The sequence below is a fragment of the Sorghum bicolor genome, chromosome 6, assembly GCF_000003195.3.
Source record: "Sorghum bicolor cultivar BTx623 chromosome 6, Sorghum_bicolor_NCBIv3, whole genome shotgun sequence".
In the NCBI taxonomy this organism is placed as follows: Eukaryota; Viridiplantae; Streptophyta; class Magnoliopsida; order Poales; family Poaceae; genus Sorghum; species Sorghum bicolor.
In genome coordinates, this window is record NC_012875.2 from 60019587 (window position 1) to 60031659 (window position 12073).

General features: G+C 41.8%; 2 protein-coding genes across 2 annotated transcripts; one reads left to right on the forward strand and one right to left on the reverse strand.

Annotated features, from left to right (window-relative positions):
• Positions 3101–9063, forward strand: LOC8085867 (probable protein arginine N-methyltransferase 6.1). The gene is made up of 13 exons (XM_002447275.2): positions 3101–3402; positions 3594–3659; positions 3757–3825; positions 4362–4397; positions 4836–4901; positions 5282–5350; positions 5439–5516; positions 5800–5878; positions 6000–6094; positions 6225–6309; positions 7512–7690; positions 7791–7909; positions 8555–9063. The coding sequence occupies exons 1-13, from the start codon at positions 3220–3222 to the stop codon at positions 8595–8597; spliced, it is 1167 nt and encodes a 388-aa protein (XP_002447320.1). The 5' UTR covers positions 3101–3219; the 3' UTR covers positions 8598–9063.
• On the reverse strand, positions 9660–11719 carry LOC8076461 (protein ASPARTIC PROTEASE IN GUARD CELL 2). The gene has a single exon (XM_002448727.2). It carries the CDS (start codon positions 11349–11351, stop codon positions 9936–9938), a length of 1416 nt encoding a protein of 471 aa, XP_002448772.1. The 5' UTR covers positions 11352–11719; the 3' UTR covers positions 9660–9935.

A 12073-nucleotide genomic window follows, 5' to 3' on the forward strand; every position in this document is an offset into this window, starting at 1 on the left:
GAGCGTATAGGCTAACAATCCTTTTGTTTCGTTTTATAGGGAACTATTCTTTGATGAGGAAGGGAACCTACTAGATGAAAAGCCTAAGGATCCTATGGAGGTGGCAATGCGAAAAAAGATTTCAGAATCACGCAACAAGTTTGAAGATCTTATTCAAATGGCCAAGACCTCAGAACAAGGGATGGATTTTTTATATTCTAGTTTATCCAACCTCGTAGAACCTCTCCAACAAATCACGCCTGCAATGAGAATTGATAAAAAGGAGGAGTATGAAACTTTTCTGGGTAATAAAATTCCAAATGAGGTCGATATACATCCACCAACTGATATCACATCAAAAGGGAGAAGCAAAAGAATTAAAAAGGGAAAGGAGAAGAACGCTGGAAGTGGAGGTCAGGGTAAAAATAACCGAAAATGTCGAAAATGTAACCAAGTTGCGAATCATGATGCGCGCAATTGTCCAAACAATGTTGTTGGCTGATATGTTGTTGGCTGTCCGACAACACAGAGTTTGTTACGTTTGGTTTGTTTTTTTATTCAGAATAACATATACTGACTTTATTGTCATGATCTGTGTATTCCTGGAAGTAGAAGATTAAAAAAATAGACTCTTGCTTAATGTTTTTGTTCGATTTGTTTTTGTTCGATTTGTGATAAGTCTTCGCAAGAAGAGGTCAAGATAGATACTGCACTGCTTTAGGTTCTGCTAATTTGTTGTGCCAAACCCATACCATGCAGTTTTTTTATTCAGAATAATCTCTTGTGTTGGGCGTACATTGCATCCTGTATATTGCATGGTCTAGTTCATGGCTGCCAGATGGTCCTAGTATTGAGCTGCCTACCTGACGTTCGTTCGCCTCCATAATCCATGGCAGTGGGGAATCGTGTGCTGGGCGAGCAGCCAATTTTGTGCAGGCAAGATCTGGACAGAGCTCTGATGAGTGATCGTGCCGTGCTAGTAGGGTGTCGTGCCGTGCGGCGACCGGCCTCGGGCCGTTCGTACGCGCGTACATCCTCGGCCGTGGTACCCGGCGAGCGGTCGGCGGCGCTGGATCGCGGGTCACGGCGCCGACCTCACGCAGGAACAAAAACGACGGACGGGAACAAAACGGCACCGCAAGGAAGTAACGACGTACAGCCACGACCTGGGATTAGATGGATTAGATAGGATGAGTGGGGGGCTTAAGTGCTAAATTAACCCACCTTTCTCTCTAACCATTGGATTAGAGTCTTATGGTCCTGATTATAGTTTGTATAGTTTGTATAGGTAGCCAGTTTGCATACCATACGCTCCCTTTATTTTTTTATTTATAATAAAGTATTATGCTTTTCTCATATAAAGATAAAGGTAAAAATAAATATAGTATTACGTTTGAAATTCCAACCCCTAATAAATACTCTCTCTGTCCCTGCTTCAAATCCTAAAATTCGTACCAGTCAAACTTTTTTAAGTTTGACCAACTTTATAAAAAATAACATCAATATCTATCAGACTATGACATAAAATAAGTATCTTATGGAAATATATTCTATGATAAATCTTACAATATTAATTTAGTATTATAAATCTTAGCATTTTTTTTCTAAAAAATCGGTTAAAGTTTTAAAAGTTTGACTTAGAACAATTCTATAAGTTGAAGCTTTCAGAGACACAAGGAGCAAATACTTCTATTATTAAATTACTAATTTTAATTAAATATATAAATTATTACTATAATATGAATCAGTCAATGGTCTAACCAATTCAATCTAGTCAAAATAATTTTTCCCCAAGTCATCTACATATATCAATGCAAATCTTTCAAATATCCGATATACCAGCACAACTCTCGATAAGTGCTATCTGCTAACACATGAAAAATTAAACATGTTGATGATTAACCCATGCCAAATTTAATAAAATATTAAAGTTATATATTTTTATGGATTATTAAAATAAATCATTGAACTTTGATATCTAACTTAACCAACAAATGATAGTATGAAAATTAAAGTTAGGATATTTGTCATAACATATTTTAGTGTGCCATGACCGGAAAATTTCTATCTAGGTTGTAATTTAGTTTAATGTATAATTAATACAACATTGACACATTGATATCTTATTTCTATTCGTTCGTTTGTAATTGATGCAACAATTATTTACAATATCAAGTCATCTATTAAGATTAAGCTATGGAGGGCACTGCTGCTGCGTAACAAGCTAAAGTAAAACAAGTTGAATTTTTATTTGGCTTTGGCTTTGTTTAGTTCTCAAAAAATTTTGCAATTTTTTTTTCAGATTCTCCGTCATATCGAATCTTTAGACACATGCATGTAGTATTAAATATAGACGAAAATAAAAACTAATTGCATTGTTTGGTCAGAATTTTCAAAATAAATCTTTTGAAACTAGTTAGTTCATGACTGAATAATATTTGTCAAATACAAACGAAAGTGCTACAGTATCGATTTCCTAATTTTTTTTAGAAACAAGGTGTAACCCACGAGCAGTTTAGTAGTAAAAAATAATTGGGTGCCTGGGGGACGTGGATTTCGATTTCTCAGCCAAAAAGCTGCTTACCTGTTTAGTTGCCGAAGGAAAAAATTTGTGATACTGTAGCATTTTTGTTTGTTTGTGATAATTATTGTCTAACTACAGACTAACTAGACTCAAAAGATTCGTCTCGTCAATTCCGATCAAACTGTGCAATTATTTTTTATTTTCGTCTATATTTAATACTCCATGCAAGTGTCTAAAGATTCGATGTGACGGGAATCTTAAAAAATTTTGCAAAATTTTTTTGGAACTAAACAAGGCTGGAAGTAAACAAGGCCCTACATGACCTTGTTTAGTTCAAAAAAATTTTGTAAAATTTTTTAGATTCTTCGTCACATCAAATTTTTAGACGCATGCATAGAGTATTAAATATAGACAAAAATAAAAAACTAATTACACAGTTTGATCGGAATTGATGAGACGAATCTTTTAAACCTAGTTAATCCTTAATTGAACAATATTTGTCAAATACAAACGAAAGTGCCGTCTCGATTTTAAAAAAAAATTTGCAACTAAACAAGACAACAACGAATCAAGTTCGGACTTCGGCGCAGGGAGCCGAACGCCCGGAGCCTCGGACCGTTGAGGAGAGCAGAGCCGATAGCACGTTCCGATTCCGCTCAGAAGTCAGAAATCTCCAACTCCAATCTCCCTCGCCTCTCCGGCCTCACCATTTCGCTATGCTGCCGTCGCACCTCAACGGGCACTCCGCCCTCGGTCGCGGCCGCCCGCGCCTCTCCGCCGCCGCCGCCTCCGGGGATTTCGCGGCAGCGGGGATAGGGGCGGCGGCTCCGCTGGAGGAGCACGACCGCATCTACTTCCAGTCTTACTCCCACCTCGGCATCCACGAGGCTATGATCAAGGTAAGTCGCTGCGCCTGTGCTCACATCCGCAGGCCGCAGCTGCGTACCCTAAACCCCTCCTAAACCCTAACTACCGCAGCCTGTTTTATTCAAAAAAAACTACCGCAGCCTGTCGACTTCGTGGGCGCCGCGTTTTGAATCCGAGCTGTGATTCGGTGAAATGGCGTCTGTTGACGTTTTCCTTTTGGCAGGATCGCGTCAGGACTGATGCTTACCACACAGCTATCATGCGCCACCAGAAATTTGTCGAGGGGAAGGTAAAAAACTGCTAGCCAAATCGAGGATGTACCAAGTGGTTCACATTTATTTTTTGAGAGAGATCTGTATTTACTGTTGGGTTCTGACACCTTGCAGGTTGTGCTGGATGTGGGGTGTGGGACTGGAATACTCTCTGTGTTCTGTGCTCGTGCTGGTGCAAAGCGAGTAAGCTATGAGAATGTTTTGTGGCAACGGCTGCTCATTTTGGAAGCATAGTGTTTTTCTTGGAGCACTTTGGTAGTTCTGGACTTTGGTCCCTTAGATAATGTAAAATGAATTTGACATTGCACTCTGTATCAGTTGAAGGAACATAGCAGTCAACATTCCAAATTCCATTGTACAGCCTACAATGTGCTAGGATCCAAATGTAGTTTACACTTAGTTTTGCTTGCAAATTAGCAGCTTAATAATTCAATTGTATGTTCTAACTGAAAACACTAAGAGTTGTAAAATGCGGCTTATATTTTGTTTGTGCTATTGGAATGGTAGAAACAGTTTTAAGTGTATGTGTTCTGTTCCTTTTTAGCGCACTAGTTCTGTGTTTTCTGTTTGTCCTGATTATAGTGCCAGGAATCTGGGGTAACTGAAAATATTATTAAGAGTTACGGGAGTTGTATCTAGCAATGATTTGTTTTCACTAACCTATTAATTCTGCACATTAGCATTAATTTTGCCCCCTCCCTCTTTGTATACTCTTTCAGGTGTATGCTATTGAAGCTAGTGAAATTGCTGTCCAGGTAATATGTCACCTCTGAATATATGCTCTAATGTCAACTTGTATGCTTTATTTCTTTTTCTCTATTGTGGATTGTGGATGTCTATAATTTATGTTTATACTGTTCCAATATCCAATTTGGTTAGTTGTCCAATCTGTTAACATAGTTTCAGTTGACAAATATATGTTTGCAAAGTTACATCAAGAGGTCCTTGAATGATCATACCAGTTCATACAATCTGGCATGTATATGGGAGTTGAGAGCATGAGTATGAATAACATATTGATCAATACATATAGTATGACACCTTTTGGAGGTAGTTTTCTGCATCTGATATTGTATCTGCTTGGTGTTAAGTTGTTTGTTGTTAATATGTCTTAAAATGGCCCAATTGTAAGGTGGTTGTTCTAGATATGTAATTTTATTTCCATATTAAAAATTGATTAAATTGTTATGCAGGCTCGTGAAATCGTAAAAGCAAACAACCTAACTGATCAGGTTGTAGTCATCCATGGACGTGTCGAGGTGAGGTTACCATTTTATGTTTATTCTCAACTAATGCTGATTGCATTCTTCAATATGTGATGTCGTGTTAGTAACTTGGCATTGTTGTTTTTTCATGTTTAGAACAAGTTTTTCTATTATGTTTAATTGTTGTTGTCTGCATTTGGAGTGAGCATATTGCTTTTTCATGCTTCGAACAAGTTTTTCTATTATGTATATTGGTATGGCATAATCTTCTTCATTAATACCACTATTGCATAAATGCATTTAGTTTTTTTTATTCCAAACACTTTTGCTCTTCTTCATTAATACCACTATTGTATAAGCATTTATTCTTTATTTCATACACTTTTGCTTTTGATCTGCATTATATTTTCGTTGCTGTTGAACTGGCAGTGTAGGATGTTGACCTTGAGGAGAAGGTTGATGTGATAATATCAGAATGGATGGGCTATATGCTTCTCTATGAGGTTTATATTTCAATGGTGTTTCTTTTCATTGCATTTCAATGTTCTCTTACTTTTATCAGTTCTAAATTCTTCTGTTTTTTTCCTGTAGAGTATGCTGCCAAGCGTCCTATTTGCAAGAGATAAATGGCTTAAGCCTGGGGGTCTTATTCTTCCTTCTCATGCTACGGTATAATTAGCACACAAAAATATTACACTGCTTTTACAGGGTGTACCTCATCTATTTGCTTGTACAAGTCATTTACTAATTTTTAGTTTGCATAGGCAGAAGTAATATCTCTGATAACTCTAAATACTAAATGTTTTAAATATTATTAAGTATCATGTGATGCGACCCATTAATGGTTTTCTGGCTCAAAATCTTGATTTACCATTTTATGGAATGAGACACCAATGATTTATGATATATCATTGTCCAAAGCTGAATACTTGTCCATGATCCTTTCCCGTAGCTCTTCATGGCTCCCATAACAAATCCCGAGAGATATGAAAGCAGTGTTGATTTCTGGCGTGATGTCTATGGCATAAACAGTAAGCTACTGCCCGGTCTACATTAGAGTTTCAGTATGCATTGTCGGTGCTGTCAGATACTCGGATCTTGTATGGTAGTTTCTGATGCTATATTTTTATCATAAACCCTTTTCTGATGCAGTGTCTGCTCTTGTGCCACTTGCCAAAAAGTTTACATCTGAGGAACCTTCCATTGAAACAATTGGTGGAGAGAATGTTATAAGTTGGCCAGCTGTGGTGAGTCTTGGGAAAGCTTTTCTGAATAAAAAATGTCGAGCGATAATCATATTTACCTATTACAGCCTTTTGTGATTGAACTCTAATTGCATTTGCTCCATTCTTTATGTCCTGGGGTCACTGTGTACAGTTCAAGCACATCGATTGCTATAATTTTACAGCTGAGGAATTCAAATCTATTACCACAAAATACAAAGTTTCATCAATGATGTTAGGTGAATTCTGTGACTTCAATCATAATCTCTATCCTGTGTTCTGAATTTGCTATGTTAATTTCTCTGTATTATAGTATGATACTATCTGTTTTTCTGTCGTTGCTATGTAAGGACTGTGATACGTTACCTGATGCTGAATGTGAATGACATGAATCCTTGTAATACACGGCATCTTTTCTATTTTTGAAACTGATATATCGACATTCATGTGTGCTCCTTTCTATCATGGGATTTTAGGAGCAATATTGGCCAATTTGGCAAAATCATTAAAGAGAATTAAGATGGTTCACTTAGTGGCCAGTGCAGGATTATTTCACTAATGTAGTTTTTCAACTATTATATATAGGGAACTAAGCTGGCTTGTCAACTACTCAGCTGTATGATGCTTTTAGATTAAACTGCTCTTCTGTAAATATCAAGTTCAACCATAGGTAAAACTCATACAATATCAACTGTTTGGTAATGGTAATGATAATGATATTTGTTATCACTTTTCACTTTAGCTGCAAATAAAAAGACGTGGGTTGATCTTTAACCATACTACGATAGGTGATAGTTTTCCGATGCCCCACTCTTAGTTTGTTCTGTGTTGGCAATGGTATTTTGCCATTACTTGAGTTAACACCTATTACAAACACTGTTTGCTCATTAATTATACTAAATTATTTAGTCTCTATGCATTATATATTATATGTTGTCAACTCATTTAAGCCTAATTTCTCACCAGTATTCTGTCCTACAATGACAGCAGTTGTTAAAGACTTAAAGTTGAATAGATTGATTTCCATACCATTTTGTAGACCGTTTATTTGCATCCTCCTCCATCTAAGACTTAAACTATAGGAGACATCAGCAACCTTCTGTTATGCCTTTATTTACATAGCATTCTTAAAAGCCTGTGCCAAGTAGATGCAGAATTTCTTAATCTATCTTTGAAGTAAAATAATACTTAAATTTGTACCAACTGATGTCTGATTGTTGACCATAGACAAAAGAATTTGTGATGGCACCATTTCTCCTTTTTGGTTATGATTATTAATTATTTCTTTCAGTTCAATCTAAAGTTTGCAGTTGTACTTGTTTACTCTACTTGCAAAAATATGCTGAGTCTAGGATTATTATTTTCTACTAATTCACATGATAAATGTCTTGTATAAGTTCCTTAATAAGAAGTCTGAAATTTCTGTTTTGCCTGTGTGAAGCTCCTATTCATGGCTTTGGTTTCTGGTTTGAGGTGGAGTTCAATGGGCCTGCAGAGTCCTCTCATAATTTTCCTTCCAATTTGGATCCACTTGAGATTATTCAGAAGAAAAGGAGACGATCATCAGAAGATGCAGTTTTGTCCACAGCCCCCGAGGATGAGCCAACTCATTGGCAACAGGTTTGATCTGTAATAATGGCCTTTTCCATGACAAAAGAACTTATTTCAGTTTTCTTGCTCTTTTAGAGTAATAATAATGATCTTGGGTCATCTTCTGCAGACTATTTTGTATTTCCCAGATCCTATAGAGGTGAAGCAGGACCAAATTATAGAAGGTTCTGTAACAGTGTCCCAGAGCGAGGAGAACCCACGTTTTCTGAATATTCATCTAGAGTGCACGTAAGTTCCTCTGTCATACTTTGGTAGTTCCATCCAATCTATGCCGCTGCTTGAATGCTGTTTATTATAGCAATAGTTGCTCAGTAAAACTGTTGCTATCTGATTTTTTTTCATGGATACAGTTTGGGTGTGGATTATCACAATGATTAGCATGTAATCCTGTTCTGAAGTTGTCTAGTGCCAGTCTAGCATTCCATATAGCCATAGAGTTGCAAGAATGAAAACTGACATAGCTGCCTAATTTTTATCATAAATAGTCATCCATGGAGCATTCATGCATGTTTAGGAAGTTCGAATATTTTGGACATAGGAAAAGTCAATCAGTAAGTCCTTCCAGTTATTGTTCACGCCACATGTATGGTTTAATTTGGGAACAGGATAGGTTGAAGTCTCAGAATGAACCATGATTTGATCCAAATCTGGCAATTTGCTAGCTGTCATGTGTTAAGAGGATGTGAAGTTTGCTACAAGTTTCAAGATTGCATTAACACTTGTGCTGCACTGTATATTGATATCACACTTTTTAACACTAGTTTTGCATTAAGATATGAATAATGTGCACTGTGCACATAACCTTTGTATCTTGGTTATAAATCAATTAGAACTCTTGCTTCAATCCCTTATGCTCTTGTCTTGGTACAACAGCACAGGAGGACAGACATTGGTAAAGGACTGCGCCATGCGATGAACTGTTTTTTTTTTTTATACTTTTATAGTGGCTGGAGTCCCCTGACAAAGATCATACAACTTGCAAAAGGGCATTGGCATTTAGCAGTGAGGAGCTGAAGACATGATTTTAGATTTCTTTAATGGAACCAGAGAGTTTGTACTACTTATGCAAAATTTTCATCTAATATGAAGGGAGGATTCAGTAATTGTACTGTCTTATTCTATAGAGTATAGACTGGTAGTTGATTTAGTTGACTTTGCATCCGCACGCTGTGATCATGCCCCATTCTCGCTGTCTGAGTTTGGGACGAGATGAGAGAAGGATAAAATAGAAAGGGATAAACTGAGATAACCAGTTTCTCCTCTTCTACCAAAAAGGATACTTGCTGACCTTTACCTGTCGAGAGATTGATGATTGAGCCTTTCTTTGTTGAGAGGATTGTACTTTAGTCATGGTGGAAAAGCCTGCAGAAAGGCGAGACTTTGTTGATGGTGTTCTCCAATCGCGAGTCAAGTTTGTCAAGTGAATCCTACCGCTCCTTGTTGCTGCAGTAAAACACAGATTAGGTGTGCATGATGTTAGCAGAAAATAGCAGGCGTACCTGTCCCTTGTGCAGTGCCAGTTCCAGATTGCTTTGAAAAATGGAATCCTGCGTGTGGCTGAAACTGGCCTTACTTTATGATGTTTTCCAATATGTTTTGGTTGAAACATTCATATATAATGCGAAGGGAGAAATGTGGGGTCATACATATCCTGAAGCTGCATTATTGGTCCCTGGCACTGGTGCATAAGCCAAGTGAAACATGTTCATCGCCTCGCAGCCTTGGCCCCTTTCATCAGCCAAGTGAACATGTTCCTTTATATTAAAAAAAGATTAAAAAAAAACATGTTCATCCCATCTCATCGCAGCTTGCACAAAGTGAACGTATTTCCTCTCTATGCAGAGACCATCACCCACAGTTTCAGTGCAGGCGCACAACACCGATCATGGTGCTGGACTGGCATCTCAGTTGGATGGCTACACACACTGCCTTGGGAAGGTGAGCCGGTGCGTGCAGGTGACAAATGCTGAACTCAACGTCTCAACATATATGATACGGAGTATATGTATATGTTTGTTCTTGCCAAACTTCAGGACCTTTCCTAACACAAAGGAAAGACATTTTTCTTCTTGACACACTCTCTGTTACCTCTATTTACGTACTACTAGGGGTACTTCCGTACTTGTGTATATACACTGCCCAATACATTCTCATCCTGTATGCCGCCTACGGTTAAAACGCAACGCATGCATGTGTACCCGCCACTAGGCAAAGTAAAAGCAAAGTAAGCTTGCTTTTAGCTAGACAGATTGATCTAGCAGGTAGCGGGTCCAAAACCAATGTATCCGTTGGCCGAGTCCACGGTGATCTGGATCCCTTCCTGCTGTATATTCCCCAAGATGGACAGGCCCGACGACGACGGCGCGAACGCGAGGCAATATATGCCGCCGTCCACCTCCAGCAGCAGGTTCCTCGCCGGAAGCGTCAGCGTGGCGGCGCCGTCGAAGTAGAAGGACACGGTGGGCACGCGCACGCTGGTGTAACCGCTCAGGTCGTAGCACGTGTCCAGCAGCGACACGCCCGGCGCGCGCGGGAGCGCGCCCACGGCGCCCACGAACGCGTCCCGCAGCGCCGCGTACGCCTCCTGCGGCAGCCGCGTCACGGCCGTGCCCGTGTCCATCACCACGCCGCCGCCGCCGTCCTCGGTCAGCTGGAACAGCCCGTCCTGCAGCGGCAGCCTCTCGTCGCCGACGCCGATCCCCGACACGCCGACGTAGTAGAAGCTCGGCGCCTGCGGGTTACGCACGAGCGGCACCCACACGGCGCCCTCCGGCACCGCCTCGCTCCGCCCGAGCACCAGCGACCCGGCGGCGTCGGCGGCGCCAGAGCCGGAGCCGCCGCGGCTCGCGAGGCAGTAGCTGAACGCGCCGCCGGCCGCGCCGCCGAGCTGCCCGACCAGCGACATGGGGCCCCAGCCGAGGCCCAGCAGCCCCGCCGCGCCGACGAAGAGGCCGCGGTTGCGGTGGCCGCAGCCGATCGCGACGCCCTCCACCGCCGTGCCGCCCAGCGTGAGCGTCTCCAGCGCGAGCGTGCCCTTGGTGTAGGACCCGTCCCCGTAGGACACCTCGTACTCGCAGCCGCCCGAGTCGCCGCACCCGGAGGTGCGCAGCGTCCGGCAGATGGCCGACCCGCACGACACGGCGGAGAAGGTCGCCGACGAGGCGGGGTCGAAGAGCGGGTCGGCCTGCGCGTAGCACTCCAGGCACGGCTTGCACTGCACCCAGATGACGTCGCTGCCGGAGTCCACCACGAGGTACTGCTCCGTGGGCGGCGAGCCGATGCCAACGCGGACGAAGTACTCGCCGCTGCCCTCGTCGAGGCCCGACACCACCTTCGACTCCGAGCCGAAGAAGTCCGTCGGCTGGTACGCCGGGGACAGGCGGCTCGCGAGGTACTCGGCGCGCGCATTGTCGCGGGACACCAGGTCGAGCACCGCGTGGCGGGGCGAGGGGTACGTCGCGCCGGTGACTGCGTCGCGGCGCACTAACGCGAACGAAGGGCGGCGGTCGCGGCTGCGGTGAGCAGAGGTGGACGATGAGGTGGTGCTCGTCTTGGTGGTGAGGTTGTGATGGTTGATGTAGTGGAAGCGTAGGGATGATGCATGGGGGATGATCACCATGGATGTGAAGACGAACACGAGGAGAAGCTTGGTGGCCGCGGCGGCGTGCATGGCTCTTTTTCTTTGGCTGCTTCGCGCTTGCGCTTCCACTGCGAAGTGAGGTTGGATGAGTGAGGGGGTGGATTTATCTGTGGCTGCTCATGCCATGCGTGTCACACACAGGTAGCTTCTATGCTACTCTTGTCCACAGACCACAAGTTGTTATTTGCACCTGCTCTCGATCTAGTGCAGCTGCAGTGTACCTGCAGTAGTGGCAGAAGCAAATGGTGTGGTTGGTGCACAAGAAGTGCAGCAGCATAGGTGTATTCCTACATGCTTGCCCACTTACTACCTTTCTTCTCCTCACAAGATACTGATTTAAAATTGAAAAAAAGAATTCACACCATAGCAGACTTTAGTTGAGATTTCACCATATAAGCTGTTTATTGTAAAGGTACACCCCATGCCAAAGTTTTGTTGCAAAAACCACCCCCACAATACATGCACTAAGCATGTTTTAGCCGTCCTAGATCGCTTGTCGTGTTCTTTATATCAAAGTCAGATAAATATAAAATATCTTATAAATGGAACGTCCAAGTCCAGGTGACATATGAGCTGGCTTCTACAATCTTTCGTTTAAACTTCGATTTTGAAGTGGGAAACCTTTTCTCTGCAATTCTACCTTTAAATATAGTATATCTGAAGAACATGTTTTGTTGAACAGTTGTCATGCATGCATAATTCACGACTGAAGCCAAGATGGAGTTTATTAACATGCATGTGCGTGCTTGCAG

What these genes read in the sequence shown, in the direction of transcription:
- LOC8085867 (XM_002447275.2), top strand. Translation starts at nt 3,220, where the DNA reads ATGCTGCCGTCGCACCTCAACGGGCACTCCGCCCTCGGTCGCGGCCGC. An exon ending in GCTATATGCTTCTCTATGAG is followed by an intron (nt 5,351 to 5,438) that starts GTTTATATTTCA and finishes TTTTTCCTGTAG; the next exon opens with AGTATGCTGCCAAGCGTCCT. An exon ending in TTATAAGTTGGCCAGCTGTG is followed by an intron (nt 6,095 to 6,224) that starts GTGAGTCTTGGG and finishes CACTGTGTACAG; the next exon opens with TTCAAGCACATCGATTGCTA.
- LOC8076461 (XM_002448727.2), bottom strand. Translation starts at nt 11,351, where the DNA reads ATGCACGCCGCCGCGGCCACCAAGCTTCTCCTCGTGTTCGTCTTCACA.